Raw genomic sequence first — 21,529 nt, forward strand, 5'->3', positions numbered from 1 at the left:
CAGTACAACAGATCTGATAAAGGTACAACATCCGATAGGAATCGAAGATGAAAAAAATCCTCCAGGCAGCAGGATCTCATTTGATCCCATTACGATCATTTTAAATGGTGTCCGAGGAGGAATTCTGATGGGAATCCTGTGCACATTGCTTTAAGAGCCCTGTAGGGTGCTTGTAGAAACACATATCGGACCTGACAGGTGTGTGTGTGTGTGTGTCTGTGTGTGTGTGTGTTGGGCAGCTTAAAGTAATATCATGTTGGTAAAATTTCCAAATATATACCTAAAAGAATGGCAAAACCTGAAAAAAAAAATATTATAAAAAGACTACAAATAACATCTTAAACAAACAGTCCACCCAAAAGTTAATGATTTTTTCATTTTTTTTTTTTGGTTAATAGTATTATTATTATTTTTTTAATGTAATTACTTTCTTAATTAAATTCTTTTTTTTTTAAATATATAGTTTTTATTCATTTTAATTTCAGTTATTTTAGCACATCAAGTGAAACTACATAAAATAAAATAAAATAACATTTTGGATATTTTATTTCAGTTAACATATAATTTATTGCTTTATAAGTAGTTATAAAGTACTTTTTAGTAAACTATAATAAAATAAATGTTAAACTTTTTATTATTAAACAACATTTTACTGATGTTGTTTTGGAGAAAATACATTTTTCTTTTGGATTTGGTTAACTAGTTCTAGTTATTATAGTTATTTAATAGTTAGTTCTAGTTATAATATAATATATAAAAGAAATGGTTTTAGAATTTGTTCAAGTTAATTATAATAAACTAAATATTATATTTATTTCTTCAATTAAATATAACATTTTGCGAACATTGGTTTGGAGACAGTATGTTTTTCTAGAATTAGTTTACTGTAATAACCCTGTGTCATAATTCACCCTCATTTGTTTTTTGTTTTTTTTAAATAATTCTTCATAATGTTCTTTATCTGTACTATAAGGTATAGTTGCATGTCAAGGGTGTAAAGATACCATTACAGTTTCAGAGTCATCAGAAGTCACAAACTCAAATTGAAGCTCAATATTTATCATATTGTCATCAAACGTCATTGGTTTTTATTCTTTTTGAAGCATCACCATCCGCTCTCTCTGTCTGCTAAAGTTCATATAAACCACATGCGAGTTTTCATGGAAACTAAAGTGAACTTTTATTAATAAGGTTGTGTGTCTGTTTGTGTTTGGAAAGCAACGGCGTGTGCATTTTGTGTCTAAGTCTAAAAGGTTTCCCTGAAGGCTTTTCTTGCGTCTTGTAGCTTTGCATCTTCTGCATGACTGAACTATAATCAAACTCTAATCCAAAAATCTGCTTTTTCCTGTCATATTTCCTTTCTAGCTCAAATAAAAGCATGTCCCAACACAAGAGAGCATGCATAATTTATGTATGGTTACGGCAAACGTGGCCATTTGTTTCACCTTGAGGTCTGAATCAGAACGAGTCAGAGGCTTTTGTCAGACTCTCTTCACGTACTCAGAATAAGATCTGCATACGTGGCTATTTTTGATCTGCCATTATGATTTCTTGAGTGTTACTGTGTTATTTTCACAGAATTATGTTCCTATGGAAACCATCTTTTGGGTAAAATAATAAGATATGAGTGTAGTTATGGCATGTCAATATTTTTCTCTGTTCGTTTCTGTTCTAAGAGAAAAGATGTGTATGTGTGTGCGTGTTTATATGTGTGTGTGTATACAGTATATGGCCATATAGATATATAATATTAATTTCATATTATTCATAATTATGTGATTTTAGATTCTTTCATTTCCATTGCATCTGATCCAGAGCACACAAACATCACTAAATGTTTGAATAAAACCAGTGGAGACGGAAAAAATAAAGAGAGAGAATTCACTGAAGCAAATGAAATGACAAAAACACTGTAATGCACTGTGAGCGTTAACCCTTTATGAGACGCATAATGTTCTGAAAATGAGTATCTTTACCCATTATTCTATTCTTTATCCTCAAGAAAAATTGCTTCTGTATTCCTCATTTAAAAGTCACATCTGCTAAATGAATACATTTTATGTTTTTCAGTCTCACATATTTTTAGACTATTAAAATATATATATATATATATATGGCGTATTTTTAGACTATAAAATATATATATATATATATATATATATAAAATGGCGTACCAATATATTACTTAATGTAATTAAATTCATGTTTTTTTAATTGAAACATGACAAATTGAGTAATTAATTTTCATTTCCTCATTAAATTGTGTAGTATATCCTAGTTTTTTTTCTCCTTCAATTTAATGGAACATGTTATTTTGAAGTATAAAACCTTGTGCATAAATACTTTTATTTATTTATTTAAAACTTTAATTAAAGCCTGTATAATATGCATTATACAAGTATTTTAATACATGAATTATGCCCTGTAATGCACCTAATGCTCTGCACATTAAAACACACAACCAATTTCAAATCTAAAAGTTTATTTTCACGTATTATAATGCGTTTCAGTTGAAAAATCTATAATGCATTACAACATAAATTGTGAATATTTTTATAATGCATTATACATAAATATCCAGCTAAAGTTTGTGAAATACTGTATCCATTATGTTTATTTAATTATAGTTAAAATGCAAAATGATTTATTTCAGGGATAATAATGGGTAAACCATATGTTAGTATTCAGTTTTGGACACAGGAGTTGAGTTAAAGTGAGAATAGAGTTTGTGTCAGATGGATTCGCTTTGTTTGGTGTGACATGAGACTCTATGCTTTTAAATATAGAACTGACCTGTCTCACTCAATTCATCATTAGAGAGACAGACTTAATCTAGATCAGCGTCTGATGGGATGATTCTTTGATGAAGCTGCTGAAATACTGGAAGTGACTGTAAGAGGAGCAGGACGTCCAAAGATTGTCATGAAAATAGCATTTATTATTTGATCTGAAATAGACTTGTCTGAAATAGAGACCAAAAATTAGTCTGATTTAACCCCAAAAAAACTCACCTGATGCTTTCGGACCTTACATTATTTTCAAACATCATTTTCATTATGCGATTTATAACAGCCCCAACAAGGCCATAGAATATAAATGTACAGATATTGTTTTATTTAGTTTGAAAATAAAATTAAAGCAAAAGTTCTAATATCTAATAAGAAATATGTGTTAGATTTGTCTATATTTTAAATATTTTCCCTATAATTTTTCACATTTTTCTTTTCTTTTTAGTTTTGATGTCTTTTAATTTAAATTTAAATATTTTATAAAATTTCTTAAATAATAAAAAATAATTTTATTTTGCTTTTTTATTGTTGTATTTAACTTTTTTGGCATTTTATTTTCTGGATTTTATTCTTAAATTTTGCTTTATTTTATTTTTGCATTAAAAAAAAACTATTTTAATTTTATTTTTGTTATGTATTTCATTTTGGTATTTTAAGTGGAATTCAGGATGTCTAGACTTTTGACTGACTTAAGTCAAATGTTATTTCATTTTCATTTTATAAAGAAATATTAAGTATAACAATGTCAGTGAATTCATCTTTGTTTATCTTTTTTGGCATGTAGTTTCCTATTCTTTAACGTTGTACTGTCTAGCGAGGGTCTTTCCATTGTTTTAAATGAATTCGTCTGTGTATTTGGTTTTGACAGGAGGCCGTTTCAAGAATAACTGCAGTAAACACAATCTGATGATGGAGCTCCACTGAACATCCTGAATGCCTGTTTTTTGCTCGGATGCATTAACTGTAAGCCTCCGGCAAATAAACACCATAAAGTTCACGTCCGAATGCAGACAAAAGACACACATTGCCATGGAAACAAATAAAAAGTGTTGTTTCTGGTTGAAATGACACATGACCTGAGTGATTTGAGTCCAGCTGATGGTTTAACTCGGTGTCATCAGAAGAACCAGTTCAGCACGGACTGCTCTGACTGAATGAGATGAGAAATGAAAGCAAACAACATAAGAGCTTCTGCTGCCTTTTCTGGCTGACTGAGCACATCCATCACACCAGGTTCAGCAGTCAACACTTCTGTCTGTTATTACTGCTCTCTGGAAATCTCCAATCTGAGAATAAATCCAATGTACGAGCAAATGCTAGTGTTGGTCTCTCCCTACTGGACAAACAACATACTGCACACAATCATTTTCAACTGTTAGAGGAAGATGAAGATCTCATATTGGAATAAAACTTAGATTTTTATTTCATCTCTGCACATTTTTATTGTTTCAGGCTCACTAAAGCTGCATTTATTTGATCAAAAATACTGTGAAATATTATTAGCAATATATTTGTACATTTTCCCTCATGCATTACCACTGAAATGCTTGTTAGTTAAATCTGACTTTATTTTTGTTCTTTTAAAGATATTGGTTTTAATCTAAATGCTTCTGCTCGGTTTATTCCTGCAACCTGCTTTATTAGGCTTTACAAATATGTTATCGACATTAAAATAGCATGGAGCAATGTACTTGAGATTGTGACCTTCACTAAACTGAATACAGACAAATAATTTGAAATAAAATGCTGGTTGTGAGATATGCATTGTGATTAAAATGCACATATTGTGATTCTTCTTATTCCACTCATGCATTTATTTGGGTGTTACTGTATACTTGTGAGTATTTGGTGTACTATCCCAAATTAAACCACTAGATGACGCTGTTTCAATTTCCACAGTGACAGACAGTATAATAAAGGAGTAGATCACCCAAAAATGTAAATTTGCTGAATTGATGTAGATGAGTTTGTTTCTTTGTATTTTAGTCAGAAACAAGAGTTTGAAGTTAAAACATCTTAAAGATGGATTTATTTCGTAAAAAACGCAGCTTTTGACTTCACAACACAATAACTGATGGACTGGAGAAGTGTGGATTACTTGTGATGTTTTTATCAGCTCTCAATCTGACGGCACCCATTCATACAGATATTTAAGGTTTATACATGTATGCATGAACAAATGGGTATAAAATGTCACAAATATATAATTTAACAAATGAATTAAACAGGATTAATGTACACACAAGGCAGTACAGGACGAGTGAGAGGAGAAACGTTTACATGTACATCACAACACGCATAAATCCAAAAGAGCATAAAATAAGACAATGTGTGAGTAGTTGAATATAAAATCAATAGAGTCTGTGATTAATAAGGCCTTAGACATGAAGCATACATGCATGACATCTTTGTTGTGTTTGGTTGCACTCGTTTAGAGCTTGTCCGGAGCATGCAGAAATACCGCTGCTTCTCTCATGAGATCAAACCATGTAGCACAGAGTCCGTTTGCTACAAAATATTGTAAACATATAATACACCAGCACCTGTAGTGTCCATTTCAACAGTCCAACCAGAACGAACGGTCAGTTCAGTCTGTGACCGTTCTGCATCAGTGAATGGGTCGTTGACTTGACATGTCCAGCTCAGAATAACATTTCAGCACACAGACAGCTGGCACCAAGGATATGAATTCATTAGTTTTAATATACTTCATAACTAACACTGAGGGTTTTGATGCACTCCTGTGTGTATTTAAGCAATATGATATGCAATGTGATATTGCTTTCATACAGCCATTCATATTGAGTAACTGATATTATATAATCAATCATTTTGGTGTTGCTCCGCCAAAGAAAATAGTTCCAGAGGAAGCTGTCAACAAGCCAGTGAATGCAGTGCTTCTGAAATACTGCGTGCGCAAATCAAATTAGTTTACCATAGTGTGTGTGTGTGTGTGTGTGTATATATATATATATATATATATATATATATATATAAAATGCATGATGGTTGGTCAATGCAGAGTTCCAGTAGTGCTAAAATACAAGAAACAGCTTTAAGGCAAAACACCTTTTAGAATATCAAAAACTTTAGTTTTGTTGCATAGCAACGTTTAGTTGAGTCAGGGACTGTTTTTTCTATCGGAATAATTGCAGGTAATATAATAATTTAATGAACATATTAAAATAAAAGCACTTCCAACGAAAGTAGTTCCTAAAGAAACCAAAGCACGGTCGTGTCGCCAAACGACACACAGCGGACTGATACAAAGAGAGAGCTTTCCAGTGATGGTTTAGGAAACTTTAGGAACGCTTTTTGCCACACAAAAAAATAGATGACATAAAACAGAGTTGCGGTCCTTTCACGTCATCGCCGATTTCTTGTTGTGCTGCATAGCAATGTTGATGGGACTTAATATTATTATTTAATTTAAAAAGTCCATTATTAAAATTAAAGCAACCAAAATAGTTCTAAACTATACCAAACCAGAATGACAGCTGTCTTACACACAGGCGAACTAATACTTGGACGTTTTAGTAAAATGTTAGGAACGCTGCTTATCCAATCAAACGTATAATAGTTAACCATAAATAAGAAATATAGTTCCAGTCTTACGCTATTATGCGAAACAGCGTTCGCCGAATCACTGCGCGCGATTGACAGTCAAGTCAGAGACTATATTTTCTCGCGGAAGTAGATTAGCTTCATAAATACTGTGCTTCCTTAGTATTTTAAGCTGTGGTAGCCTACACAATATCTCGCGACAACCTCCGGTGCACTGCTGTGAAATGTGACGTTTAATCAAACCAGAGCATGTTGTTTGTAAACCACCCAAACACTGATAGATAAAGGCTTTTTTCTAATAAGCTTGCACTTGGTTAGGCAGTAACTGGCACCCGTTGTTAACGTGGTTCATCACTCTCTGTTTCAACTGCGCCACTTGTTCTCTCAGCACGCTCGCGGTGGACGCGAGCTCCGTGTTCTGGTTCTTCAGGTTCTTCACTTTGTCTTCCAGCCGGGATATCCGCTCCAGTTTCCGCTTGCGGCATTTGGAGGCGGCGATGCGGTTCCGCAGCTTCTTCCGCTCGGCCTTGATGCGCTCCTGTGTGTCCATGTTGATGGGGGACAGCGGAGGACTGTCGCCGAAGCTCTGCATGTCCGGCACGGTCTGCGGCTCGTCCTTCAGAGACGACTGCGCGGGCGGCGGAGGAGGGAACGGAATGGTGTCCGTGGAATAGTTCACCGTGGTGCTCCCGTACGTGCTCAAGTTCGTGTACACGGGCAGATCCGTGCCGCTCGCGAGTCTGTTGAGCGTCGGAGGGACGCACGCGCCTCCGCTCAGCTGGTTCTGCTTGTGAAGGTCCTCCAGGGCTTTGACGAATCCCTCCGCGAACTCCTGCTCGTCGCTCACCGTCTTCGGGTAGACGAACTGGGAGTTCGGCGAGGTGGTCACCATCCCGTTGGCCTGGATGATGAGCCTCTCCAGCTCCGGAGAAGCCAGCTTTAGGAGCCCCAGCTCGGGGGAACTGAGGATCCCTTCAGCATCCCTCAGATCGGGCTTCAGGCTGGAGCTGTTCTGGTCGTTTAGGTTCAAACTCATGTCTTTCTTCATCATGATGCGTGGTGTTCCTCTTCTGGGTAGAGGCTTGTTCCCATCCTACACCCTGCTTCTGTTCTCCATACGAGTCATTTAGATGATATTCTTGCGTATTCTTGATTCTTCGTTTGTTTTGAATCGATTTATGATGTTGTTTTGTGATATTGTCGTCTCTCTCTCTCCTCGTGAGGTGTTATCTGTGGGCGTCGGTACGCATTTGCAAGTTTTCTATCCCTAAAAATTCCATTATGTCACTTTACAGCGCAGAGATTGGCCAACGATGACGTCCTCTTCCGGTTTGGTTTGCATAAAGGGGCCGCGCTCGTCGCTGTTGCTGCGGAGACGGGGAGTAAACGGTAAACAGTGCGGTGCATTGTGGGTTGACGTCATAGCGAGGATGGAGAAAAGAGGCAGTCTGGGAGAAAATATTCCTTCGTTTTTAAACCTGATGAAGCTCTTAGGATACATTTAAATATGTACTGTGTGTGTGTGTGTGTGTGTGTGTGTACAGAGGGTATAGAAAAGAATTAGCCTCCTTTAAAATAATCACATTTGTTGCTTTGCAGCCTGAAATGAAGACAGACACAATTTTTTTTGTTTTATCCAATTGTATTTACTCAACTTACAACTTATAATATCCAAGTAAAAGATATAACTCCAACATGTCAGGAAAAAAAGAATAATAATAATTTGTCGAGTCAAATTTTAACCCATCCATTTTTGCTTCTATCCATTAGAATTTAAACTATTTTATTAAAATATATTATTTTAAATATTTAAATGTTCTTTTTCTCTGCCAAATGTTATGAGCATGTTATATGCTATATATTAACAATTAAATATTTAACATATTTTATTAAAATATAAATGTTTATATATATATATGTATATATATATATATATATATATATATATATATATATATATATATATATATATATATATATATAACCTTATTATAAAATATTATATATGTTTTGAGCATGTTGTATGCAAAATATATTTAAAAAAAAATCTAGATATACTATATATGGTTGTTTATCTTAAACACCTCAAAACTCATTTTATTTGATTGACCTGTCATAAAATCTTTGAAGGGAACTTGATAAATTTACTCAGAAATCTTGATATTGAGGGATGTGATGATGCTTAGAAGTTAAATTGAATATATGAATTGAATTAGCTGCGTTGGCGAGCCGTAGGGTTTCTATAAATATCACTGCAGGATGTGAGACTGAGAAAGAGAGGGGGAGATCTGAATGGGATGTGATGACGTCTGTGGACGTCTGCATCAGAGAATAGCAGCATCATCATCCGTTGCCATGGCAGCAGTGACGCAGAGGCAGGTGGATTGCGCGGGTGAAGATGTGCAGCGCTGCAGTGGATGCTCCTCGAGTGGGTGGAAGAACACAACCGTTCCAGCATTCTTAGCTTTAGAAATTATAGCTTACTGAAGGAGGAGGGAAAATAAGAGAGTACAACAGACAGTTATTACACAGAAAGATATGACACTTCATTATGTTTATTTGAAAATAAACTCCTTAGAATGATGCAGTTCTCTACATAAACTGTTAGATTTGTATTATCAATATACAAATCGATATACTAATGCAATTCAATTTTAAGTAAATATTCAGTCATTTATTATTCATTTGACAAGATTGAATTTATATAGGGTCAGCTTAAATGGGCCAAATGAGGTTGTAGCATCATATCTCTTACATTTTTTATTGTCAGTCACAATAACTGATCGTACATTGTTGCTTCAACACTTGTTGACATGTAACAATTATTTTGATCGGTCTGAGTTTCTTAAGGCAGGCAGGGAAGAGTGTTACATGAAGCTTGTCAGAGAAATCGTAAAGTGAGCATGACATAGTAAATTTAATTCTTCACCAATAAAGGTACTAACGCAATTATACGTAAGCTTACCAGCAAAGCAAAGGTTTACGAACAATGATATGACATGCTATTTCAAATAAAAAAAGTTTAATTGAAAAAAGAATCTTTGGATTTTGTGAAAAACTGCATTTTAGGTTGAAAAATTAAGCTAAAATGGGCTGCATACACAGACATTTTTACACAGAAATTGAGATTGAAAATAGGTTTATAGGCCGAGATATGTATGCATATAAAATCAAGACTTAAAAAAAATACATAAACTATGAGTCAAAAGTTTTTGAACAATGAGATAAAAAAAAAAAATGTATGTTAAAATATTTTTAATAGAAAGATCAGCATCAGCTAAAAAGCTTTTGTAACATTATACACTCTACCATTCAAAAGCTTGGAGTCGATATTAAATAGTAAACATATTTCACATTTTACTGAAAATAGTGTCAATTTACTGTTAAAAATAAAATGATTTCAGCTGAAATGACCTGTGTTGTTCTGTTTTTATATTGGCCCATTTTAACTGAACAGCTGGCACTTTTTACCTGAATGTTGTGCCGTATCTCAAGAAGGTACTTGCTGATACTCTAACTCTCATAACTTGAAAACAGTTATACTTTTTGACCTTTAAAAAAATACATAAATATTTAAGAGCTCCACGATAATTAATAAAAATATAATTAGATCTCATGAATAGCTTATTTGATGGTATTAAAAGTCATTTACCAAAACCTGGCCCATTTTAGCTGACATCACCCATATATATATATATATAAAGATACACGACAATGATTATTTACTGATTTCTGTAAATAAAACATTATCAGAGTGTGTTTTACTGCAAAATACTTTTTTAGTCTTTTATTCTTTCTACTAAAAAATTTCAGGTTTAATTCAATGTGTATGTATATAAATATATATAATCAAGTAATTTATTATTAATTTTAGCAGATTGATTCTTGACTGCTAAATGGAAAATTGTCTTTAAAATTTCTATTAAAAAATATATTTATTCTGAAATTCTCATTTTTTTATAATTACGGTGTTAAAAAATATTTTTTCAAAGTTAAAACAAAGATAACAGGCATATTTGTATAATTTAGACTACTACATTTTACATTTATCTAAAAGTGTTACTTGATTGTGAAATGTACTATCATGTGAAATGTACTATCAATTTCTGTTTCTGAAAAAGTTTTTTTCATTGTACTTATGTTTATGACAATTTAAAGATCCTAATGTAATTCAGCACTCGTGTTGGCAGCATCTTCAATTGATTTATTAGGACTGACAGCAGAGTCAGTGAATAAGACTGAAGGTGTCTGCCTCTATATTAAGCGTGACTCATGAAGGAACACTGCTAATTAATTATAAACACCACAATGAAAAGTCCTTCTTTCCTCAGAAACCTGCTCGGGCAGACAGGTTTGAACCAGACCTCAGCTATGGGTGTTGGCACACATGTCAAAATCACCAAACACACCTCATAAACCAGGTCCATGCATGTTTGAGTGATTTTTTGTTTAAGCAAAGATCACTTAGAAAATCAAAGATTAAAACTGGCAATAAAAATGACATTGATGTGGCATATTGGATCATGCCAGCTTTATTTGATGTCAACATAAAGTGCATGTTAAAGGGTAACACTATAACTTTTTTCATTAGAAAATAATTAACAAACATTACGTAATCATTACTTATTATATAGTCACATATCTAGAAATATGAGATGTTAACTAATGAACTTATTAAACATTACCAGATGATTAACAGATAATTGTTTAATGTAAACTAAAATGCTTACAAATGTCATTAAACGTTCAATTCGATCATGCATTAAAGAAACATCTTCAAATGATTTTGACAAATGGTTTACAATGATTAAAAGCTTCATTAATAAATCATTAACAAACATTATACAGTGCTTAACTGGTAATTAGTTAATGGTTACAAATGTGATTAAAATTAACAGAAATTACACAGTGATTAAAAATGTATTTGTTAATGTTCTGTTGAATGGTTACAACTGTCCTTAAACTTCAGTTCACATATTAGCTAATGCTCATTTTTACATTTACAAATGTGAAAATATAGCTTAATTATTAAGTTTAAGCACTTCACAAAGTATGTTAATATATTCATTAACTCATAATCACAGTCTTTAAAGGTTATTGGTCTTTGTTTGTTGTGTAGGACTCTATAATTATTTCTTAAATCATTTATTAATTATTTGTATTTTTTTTTTTTTTTTTTGCAGTACCCAATCTAAAGTGGAAACTATTCATCAGTTGTAAATGTTTTTAAAAATTTACTAATCATTAGTACGTTCATGAGCAGTCATTTTGATGGCAAAAAGTGTCCAAATTTACCCTATTTTCACATCTTTACAAATCATTTAGAAATCATTTGTTCATGTTTTTGCAGTAGCCAATCTAAAGTTGAGACTATTCTTCATTTGTAAATGTCTATCAATATTAACTCATTTTTTACTATCTTTGTAGGCACTGATTTATTAATAAAAGTTAATAAGCTTGATCGTATTTCATCTCATCCCCTTCAAGCCATTTCTCCTGCAGTTGTACATGCACTCACTCACATTATTAACACAACCCTGGTGTTTTTGGTGGACAGTCAACCGCCTTGCTCTCAGTTGTTGAAGCCCTAAGACTGGCTAGAGCGGCTTCCAAATCTTAAATACTTCACGGTTAACCAGCAGATCCTCCTGTCAATTGGGAAAGGGCATTTCATGAACCTCAGTGGTTTGAGTCTTATCTCTCAGATACGTCCAAAGTATCTTTGAAAGGTGAGGTGTCCAAGTAACATCATCTAACTACTGGGGTGCCTCAGGGCTCGGTTCTTGGACCACTTTCTTTTCACTGCTATGCTGATGATGACACTCAACTCTACCTCTCTTTCCATCCTGATGATCCGATGGTAGCTGCTCGCATCTCAGCTTGTCTAACAGACATTTCTTATTGGATGAAGGACCATCCCCTTCAACTCAACCCTGCCAAGACAGAACTGCTTGTGGTTTCAACAAATCCATCGTTTCATCACAATTTTACCATCCTGCTACGCACATCTACCATAACAGCCAGAAACCTTGGAATTGTGATTGATGATCAGCTGAATTTTTCAGACCACACTGATAAAATTGCCCGGTTTTGCAGACTTGCTTTATACATATATTAGTTCAAACTCTTGTTATATCCAGACTGGACTATTGCAATGCTCTCTTAGCATGTCTTCCAGCCAATTCTGTCAAACTTCTACAACTAATCCATATTGTGGCAGCAAGAGAAGTCTTTAACAAGCCAAAAAGGGCACGTCACACATCTGTTCATATATTTGCACTGGCTACTAATAGCTGCTCGCATAAAATTCAAGGCATTGATGTTTGCCTACAAAACCACTGACTCTGCACCACTTAACCTATATTCACTTCTACAGAATTATGTTTTATATTAAGTGCCTCCCAAAGAGTCACAAAATCACTTTCCCTGACTTTTACATTAACTGTTCCTTCATAGTGGAGTGACCTACACAACTTTAGCCATCTTCAAAAAACTGCTAAAAACACATCTCTTCCATCTTCATTTAACCCTCTAACACTTGCAGTCTCTATTCCTTTTCTATTCTATTATCTTTTTTTATTAGAAAAACAAATGACCCTCTAAAACTTGCGTTCCCTGTTTTATTTTATCTACAGGTGCTGGTCATATAATTTGAATATCATCCAAAAGTTGATTTATTGATTTATTTCACTAATTCCCTTCAAAAAGGGAAACCTGTATATTATATTCATTCATTACACACATACTGATATATTTCAGATGTTTATTTCTTTGAATTTTGACTTATAACGGACATCTAAAGAAAATCCCAAATTCAGTATCTAAGATAATTAGAATACAACTTAAGACCAATACACAGAAAGGATTTTTAGAAATCTTGGCTAACTGGAAATATGAACATGAAAAGTATGAGCATGTACAGCACTCAATACTTAGTTTGGGCTTCTTTTGCCTGAATTACTGCAGCAATGTGGCGTGGCATGGAGTCGATCAGTCTGTGGCACTGCTCAGGTGTTATGAGAGACCAGGTTGCTCTGATAGTGGCCTTCAGCTCTTCTGTATTCTTGGGTCTGGCATATCACATCTTCCTCTTCCCAATACCCCATAGGTTTTCTATGGGGTTAAGGTCAGGTGAGTTTGCTGGCCAATTAAGAACAGGGATACCATGGTCCTTAAACCAGGTACTGGTAGCTTTGGCACTGTGTGCAGGTGCCAAGTCCTGTTGGAAAATGAAATCTGCATCTCCATAAAGTTGGTCAGCAGCAGGAAGCATGAAGTGCTCTAAAACTTCCTGGTATGCAGCTGTTTTGACCTTGGACCTCAGAAAACACAGTGGACCAACACCAGAAAAAACCTCGTAAAACCTACTCCTAAGAAAACTCATTTTTACAGTGAGAATTTAGTAAAATAAATTAGTAAAAACGTATTATACACTCACTCACACACACACACAATTTAACATAAAATAATAATAATAATAATAATTTTGGAAATCTGGAAAAATTTACGAAAAACAAAAGTATAGACATTAATAACACTTAAATGTATGCAATTTTCAGTCATTTTTATATATATATATATATTTTTTTTTTTAATAGACATGATTTCTCAGTCCCAGCTGAGAGGTAAAACATATATATATATATATATATATATATATATATATATAAATAAAGAGAAAATATAGCTCTTCGATGATTTATATAAAGCGGTGAATTTTTATTTATTGATTGATTGATTTTTTACATATATATCTGACATATATAGGGAAGTCGTGGCCTAGTGGTTAGAGAGTTTTACTCCTAAACCCTAGGGTTGTGGGTTTGAGCAAGGCACCGAACCCCCAACTGCTCCCCGGGCACCGCAGAATAAATGGCTGTAAAGTGTGTGTGTGTGTGTGTTCACTGCTGTGTGTGTGCACTTTGGATGGGTTAAATGCAGAGTACGAATTCTGAGTATAGTTCACCACAGGGGTGGATCTACCAGGGTGGCATTTTGCCAGTTGGCAGGAACTAATTAAAGCTTATGGCCAATTTGAAAATTTACGAGCGTGAATCTTTCGTGATTCGTGATCCCGCTCCTAACTCCCGAACTGATTCAAATGATTTGCGATCCCCAAACTGACTCAAATGATTCGCGTACCCGCTTTGAACTCCCGAACTGACTCAAATGATTCGCGAACACACTACGAACTCCTGAACTGATTCAAATGATTCGCGATCCCGCTCGGAACTCCCTAACTGACTCAAATGATTCGCGAACCCGCTCCGAACTCTCGAACTGATTCAAATGATTCGCGAACGCGCTCCGAACTACCAAACTGACTCAAATGATTCGCGATCCCCAAACTGACTCAAATGATTCGCGAACCCGCTTTGAACTCCCGAACTGACTCAAATGATTCGCGAACCCGCTCCGAACTCCCGAACTGATTCAAATGGTTTGCGATCCCCAAACTGACTCAAATGATTCGAGAACCCGCTTTGAACTCCCGAACTGATTCAAATGGTTTGCGATCCCTAAACTGACTCAAATGATTCGAGAACCCGCTTTGAACTCCCGAACTGACTCAAATGATTCACGATCCCGCTCCGAATTCCCAAACTGACTCAAATGATTCGCGATCCCCATAACTGACTCAAATGATTCGCGATCCCGCTACAACTCCCGAACTGACTCAAATGATTCGCGAATCCGCTTTGAACTCCCGAACTGACTCAAATGATTCGCGATCCCGCTACGAACTTCCGAACTGATTCAAATGATTCGCGACCCCCAAAATGACCCCCGAAATGATTACATGTCGTTGCATACTGTATGCATTAGTGAGTGTGGTGGTGCTTATGGGGTATGGTCACTTATTCCTTATATGTTTGTAATGTTTGATATAACTGTTTTAAATGCAAGACATTGATTGCATGAGATTAAGTTTGTAAATGATAGCCTGTGTCCTTTTGTAGTGTTCACATATATTTATCATCAAACTGTGATAACTGTGACTAAATTCAGTACATACTGTATACGTCTGCCATATGTTGCCACACCTCAAAAATTCCTCCTGAATGTCTTGTCACTTTATTTATTGACTGAATACTTGCCGAGGGCAGACACATCCGGGGCAGCAGATGGCGCTGTTGTCCCCGGTCTCAGTTCAGACAGCGAGAGGAAGAGCAGGAGCGTGATGTGTTTATTTCAGTTTGAGAAGATCTCGTCTGATAATCTCTGTTCTGTTCTTGATCGAAACTCTCTCATTTCTCAGCGATGGAGCAGAAGAAGACGGTTATCGTGACAGGTAAACTCTGATGGCAGTATTGGAGCGAAAAACGGGCTGTTTTGATGGCTCGTGTGATTCTTGTGTCAGTTTAAAGAGTTTTTCTAGTGACAGCTGCATGATGTCATTATTGTCGATTTCATGCCATTCAAATGATGAAGATTAAAGCACTAAATACAAGACTAAATAGCATAAAGCATCTGCCATGCTGTTGGTAAAAAATAAAAGGCATGAAAACAGTTTTTAACACGGTTTTGTGTTTTTATTTTATTTTATTCATTTTATTAATTTAATTTATTTAATTTATTTTTCTGCATATGTAGTTTTGTGCTCATGTTTTTTTTATTCTTTTAAAATGACCATGATTCTAGCTTTTTTATTTATTTACATTTACTATGGTAATACTGAAATTTTTATTTATTTATTTATTTATTAGTTTTTATTTTTACCATGGTAATACTGCAATTTTTATTTATTTATTTTTATATGAATAAATAGTTTTATATTTATATAGTTATTAAGTTATATTTATATAGTTTTTATATTTACCATAGTGGTTTTTGGGACATCTTTAATTTAAGTTTTAAATTTAATGTTAAATGTGTTCATTTGAATTATTATTATTATTATTATTATTTTATTTTTTTATTCTTTGAAGATTTTTGGAGTCAGCTTTTTTTTTGTATTACTGTTATTTTAAAGTCATATCTTGAATTTTATGATGGGAATTTATTTTATATCTTGAGTTTTAATTCCAGATAAATTTCTTAGTTATTTTTATGTGCCTTTTTCATTCCTACTCGTTTTTACTGTTGGTTTAGTTTATTCAATTTCGGATTTAGATTTAGTTTTTATTTATTTTTAGTAAGTAATTTCAGTATTTAACCACAGATTTGTTTGAGTTACTGATTAAAGCAGGATCAGGTCTTGGACTCTGGACTGCAGGGTTTAGATTTAGCTGACTTCAGCGTCCTGAAGCCTTAGTGAGTGTAAAAGGCGTAACGGTCCATTATAAAAGACGTAAGATGAGGGGTCTCGAGTCCCTCTGAAGGGGTTTTCTGCCATTTGATTGTGTTTCTCTGTGTTTCTGTAGGTTTTGAGCCGTTCGGGGAGCATGCTGTCAATGCCAGCTGGGTGGCAGTACAGGTATAATCATCTGTGAGCTGTACTTCCTGTTTGTTCACATGCATCTGCATGACTTTAACATAAACATTTCCTCTGGTCAGGAGCTGGAGAAACTGGGTTTGGGTCACGATGTAAAGCTTCACGTCTCAGAAGTTCCTGTGGAGTATCAGGCGGTCCAGACTCTCTTGCCTGCTCTATGGAAACAGCATCTTCCTCAAGTAGAATAATGAGATCATGCTTGTGTTGTTTTGTTTAGTGATGTTAAATGTTTTCAGAGTGTTATACAAGTAAAGTTCTTTATATATTATAATGCATATATATATATATATATATATATATATATATATATATATATATATATATTAGTTATTCTCTGTTTGCTATATTTATTTTTGCTCTGTAGTTGTGTGCAATGTAGAAATAATAATATTAATGTATTAATCTGACAATTTAGGTGTTCAGTGTATATATATATATATATATATATATATATATATATATATATATATATATATATATATATATATATATATATATATTTTTTTTTTTTTTTTTTACTGTATATGGAATTAATATTTGATCATTTAACATGATTCATATAATTCTTGGTCTGTGTACATATACAGAAAACCATACATTTTGAACATTATTTGTTTAGAATAGCAAAATGTATTCATACAGGTCATGTTAAATACACCAAAGGTGACCAAAAGTTTGGAATAATTGAAATTTTTTATGTTTTTGAAAGACATCTCTTTTGCTCATTGAGATTTAATTTATATGTTAAAAAAATACAGTAAATACAAATCAAAACCACTGTTTTCTATGTGAATATATGTTAAAGTGTAATTTATTTCTGTGATGCTCCGCTGTATTTTCAGCATCATTCCTCCAGTCTTCAGTGTCACATGATCTTCAGAAATCATTATCATATTCTGATTTGCTGCTCAAGAAACATTTCTGATTATGATCAATGTTGAAAACAGTTGTGCTGCACAATATTTTTTTTCAACCAAATAAGTTTATAATAATATTTCACAATATTACGTCTTTTGCTTTTTTTTTTTTGTTACAAAAAAAAAATTAAAGAAGTCTTGCTGAGCATGAAAAACATCTTTAAAAAATCTTAATAATTCACAAGGTTTGGCCACCAGTGTATATAATAGAACTAGTGATTTATCTTTCTAATTTAGGAGTTCATTTCATCAGTAAATTTTTTTTAAACATTTTTTTTCCTGTTTTTTCGAAGCTAGTGGTCCACGTGGGAGTGTCTGGGATGGCCACTACAGTAACGCTCGAGCAGTGTGGGCACAATCAGGGTTACATGCGTCTCGACAACTGCAGTTTCTGTCCTGAATCCCGCTGCTGTCTGGAAGGAGGACCGGACTGCATCCACTCTGTCATCGACATGGACACGGTCTGTAAGAGAGTCGACTCGGCCGGGCTCGGCGTCTCTGTGTCTGTATCAAAGGATGCTGGAAGGTATGGACATCTCTCTGACATGCAGCGAAAAGCTCTTTAATGTACGCTCATGCTCATATGTTTACATACACCTCGCAGAATCTGCAAAATAAATAAAAAAAGAATCATAATATATTCTTTATATAAAAAGTGGAAGTTGTGATTTGTTGGGTACTGCCAAGTATTTCACATAACATAATGAGGATTTATTGAAGGGCAGTGAACCAGATCTATTTCCCCAGATTTGTAGAAATGTAGCATTGCATCAGTGTCTCATCAATGGATGCTCTGCAGTGAATGGGTGCCGTCAGAATGAGAGCTGATAAAAACATCACAATAATCCACAAGTAATCCAGTCCATCAGCTAACATCTGGAGAAGACAAAAGCTGCGTTTCTACAAAAAAAATCCATTATTAAAAGACATTTTTTACTTCAAACTAGCTAAAATATGAGTCCATAGTAATACTTTCTCCAGTGAAAGAGTAGTCTAATCTGAATCAGGAGAGAAATCTGCACAAATCAAGCACCGTTTAAACAACTCCAAGCAAATATGTGGCTGGATTTTGATGTGAGTGACTGTTGTAGATGGACTCCTGTCCACTGGAGGAAGCATTGTTATGGATTATGGACTCATATTTTGCCTGGAAGCAATGGCTTGAAGTAAAAAATGTCTTGATTGATGTGTTTCATACAATCACACAGTTTTTCGCTTCTCAAGAGATTAACTCAAGGACTGGAGTGGTTGAAGAAACTCGTCCTAATCTTGGAAGAGTAGATTCTAGGCAATGTTTATTTGTGTACAGAGCACTGGTGTATTTCTTGACAAACACTCCGTCCTCTTTCCGCAGGTATCTGTGTGATTACACCTACTACAGGTCTCTGTTTCTGGGCGAGGGCAGGTCTGCGTTTGTGCATGTTCCTCCTCTGGGGAAGCCCTACAGCGCAGAGCAGCTCGCTCGGGCGCTCAGGGCCGTCATCCTGGAGATGCTCGAACTGATGGAGAACAACAAGGGAAAGAAACACTGTCTGCACGACCAATGAAAGCACAAGCTGAGTCTCATACGCAGTTATGTAGCCTCGCCTTGGACTCGAGAGTTCATGCACATTTGAAGACATCCGTGTCTTAATTTGTGTGCTGCATACTAGGATCAGTCAGCTGGTTTGAGATAAACTCAATCCTACGGCTGCGTTCAAAGAGTCAAGAAAGCACTTTAATGGTGTACACTTGAAACATGCAGAGATTTGGTATTATGCATAAAAATGACTTGGAAATGTTGTTTTAATGTGAAGACACTACGTATACATAATTCAAAAATGACTTTTTGAAACAGTTGAGGCAAAACTAGCGTTTTTCTCTTGCCGTCTTATTTCATTGTTCACCAGATTAAATATTAAGCCATTTAAACCAGGGTTAATATAATTAATCACAATCAGAATAATTCAAATTTTAAACAATTTAACATTTTGTTAATTGAAGTGATGCCCAGCAACTTTTTTATTTTAATTTAGGTGAACTTAATGCACTAAAATAATGAAAAATGTATAAAAATTTAGCAAAACTTAAAATGTAAAAAAAAAAAAACTATATTACAAAAAAACAACTACTATAACTTTAACTAAAATTTAAATCAAATTAAAAAATATTAAAACAACGTGTTCAAAATATTAAAAAGTAAAATAGCTCTAAAAATAAAAATGGACAAAATTTAATTTATTAAATTAATATTATAATATTAATAAAATCTAAATATACATTTAAAAAATGATTATAAAACCAACAAATAAATTACTTAAAAGTTACATTTTTTTTATAAAAAATAAAAACGAATGAAAACTACATGGATATTGAATATATTTAAGAAATAATAAAAATAATAGAAAACATTTAAATCACTAAAACTTTAGAAAAGGAAACAAATACACAAAACTAATTCAAAGTGCTAATTAAAACTATTTTAATATTTCGATGATATGTTAAATAATACTGTTTCAGACTGGTCTCGATCATCTGCAGTTTTCAGTTATACCACAAACACACTCTGACCAGAAAGTTTCTTTAATCACAGACTGAAGAGCAGATGCAAAGGGTGCTTTTATAGAGGAGACCTAAAATTATGACAAAATAAAAGCTATGGTCTGCCTTCTGGAGCGTGATAAAAGAGATAATAACCATGTCTGTCTGGTCATTAAAGTGCCAATGTGAACACACAGACTTTAGGATACGAGCATCGAATCTAAATGTTTTTCCTCATTTCAAGCCGATTATGTACAGGGAAAACACAAAGACACATGAACCTGATGCCTTTTGAGTAATGTAAGGTTACTTTCTATCAGCACTGTTAAGACATTAACTGTGTGGTTTTTATTTACATGAATTCAATGAAATGTGAAATCATGAGCTGATTGTAAGAAGATGTTTGTCTTCTCTCAGAGGACGTTATTCATGATTTTCTCATGACATATACTCTTTGCAAAATGCTGCATATCATATATCATATTGTATAATATGACACCATAATTTCTCAGTCCATTATTTGATATTATAAAATGTAATTTGAATTGCTTATGACTTTTTTGTTCGCTTGTTTTTCTAAGATTTTTACTGGGATCTTATCGATCACAAACCCAGTGGACCAAACTGATTATGCTGTGAACCTTTTTTTTTAAATGTTGCCTTAAACACAAAGCATTTCTTTGTTTCCGTTGACCCATGTTATTGTATTAAATATTCTGACATCTATTACAGTGGTGATTATTACGTATTCATTATTATTCCCACTGTTGACACTGTTTTTACAAACTGTAGTTCTCCATAAAAAAATCTGCCTTATTTTTAGTAGTTGTTTTTTATTCCAAAATCTTACATTTATAAGATTAATTTATATTATACATTTATATACACTGCAGTTGAAAGAAATTAATACTTTTATTCAGCAAGGATGTGTAAAATTGATAAAAAGAGACAGTAAAGTCTTGTGACAAAAGGTTTCTATTTTGAACAAATGCTGTTTTTTTTTTTTTACTTTTTATTCGTCAAATAATTTCTAGCATTGATAATAAATCAGCATATTAGAATGATTTCTGATCATGTGACACTGAAGACTGCTGAAAATACAGCTGTGCATCACAGAAATAATATTTTAAAGTATATTAAAATAGAAGACTTTAAATTGTAATAATATTTTACAATATTCATTTTTTTCTGTGTTTCTGATCAAATAAATGCAGCTTTGATGAGCAGAAGAGACTTTAAAAAGTACAAAAAATCTTACTGATCCCAAACTTTTCAACAGCAGTGTATGTAATACAAATATAGTA

At 33.8% G+C, this 21,529-nt stretch overlaps 2 protein-coding genes across 3 annotated transcripts; one reads left to right on the forward strand and one right to left on the reverse strand.

Moving 5' to 3' along the window:
- Positions 1 to 4,788: 4,788 nt before the first annotated feature.
- On the reverse strand, positions 4,789 to 7,661 carry jund (JunD proto-oncogene, AP-1 transcription factor subunit). Its single transcript, XM_052534697.1, is given in 2 exon segments — positions 4,789 to 7,424; positions 7,427 to 7,661. Coding segments are annotated over 2 exon segments (795 nt in total). The 5' UTR covers positions 7,446 to 7,661; the 3' UTR covers positions 4,789 to 6,648.
- Positions 7,662 to 15,354: 7,693 nt separating this feature from the next.
- Positions 15,355 to 20,951, forward strand: pgpep1 (pyroglutamyl-peptidase I). Of its 2 annotated transcripts, XM_052534703.1 has the most exons (5): positions 15,355 to 15,645; positions 16,718 to 16,770; positions 16,851 to 16,967; positions 17,999 to 18,231; positions 19,060 to 20,951. In XM_052534703.1, the coding sequence occupies exons 1-5, from the start codon at positions 15,615 to 15,617 to the stop codon at positions 19,250 to 19,252; spliced, it is 627 nt and encodes a 208-aa protein (XP_052390663.1). In that variant the 5' UTR covers positions 15,355 to 15,614; the 3' UTR covers positions 19,253 to 20,951. The 2 variants fall into 2 exon arrangements, with proteins under 2 accessions (XP_052390663.1, XP_052390671.1); XM_052534711.1 differs by lacking the exon at positions 15,355 to 15,645 and having other exon boundaries at positions 18,003 to 18,231.
- Positions 20,952 to 21,529: the final 578 nt, after the last annotated feature.

This window comes from Carassius gibelio, chromosome A2 (assembly GCF_023724105.1).
Source record: "Carassius gibelio isolate Cgi1373 ecotype wild population from Czech Republic chromosome A2, carGib1.2-hapl.c, whole genome shotgun sequence".
Taxonomy (NCBI): domain Eukaryota; kingdom Metazoa; phylum Chordata; class Actinopteri; order Cypriniformes; family Cyprinidae; genus Carassius; species Carassius gibelio.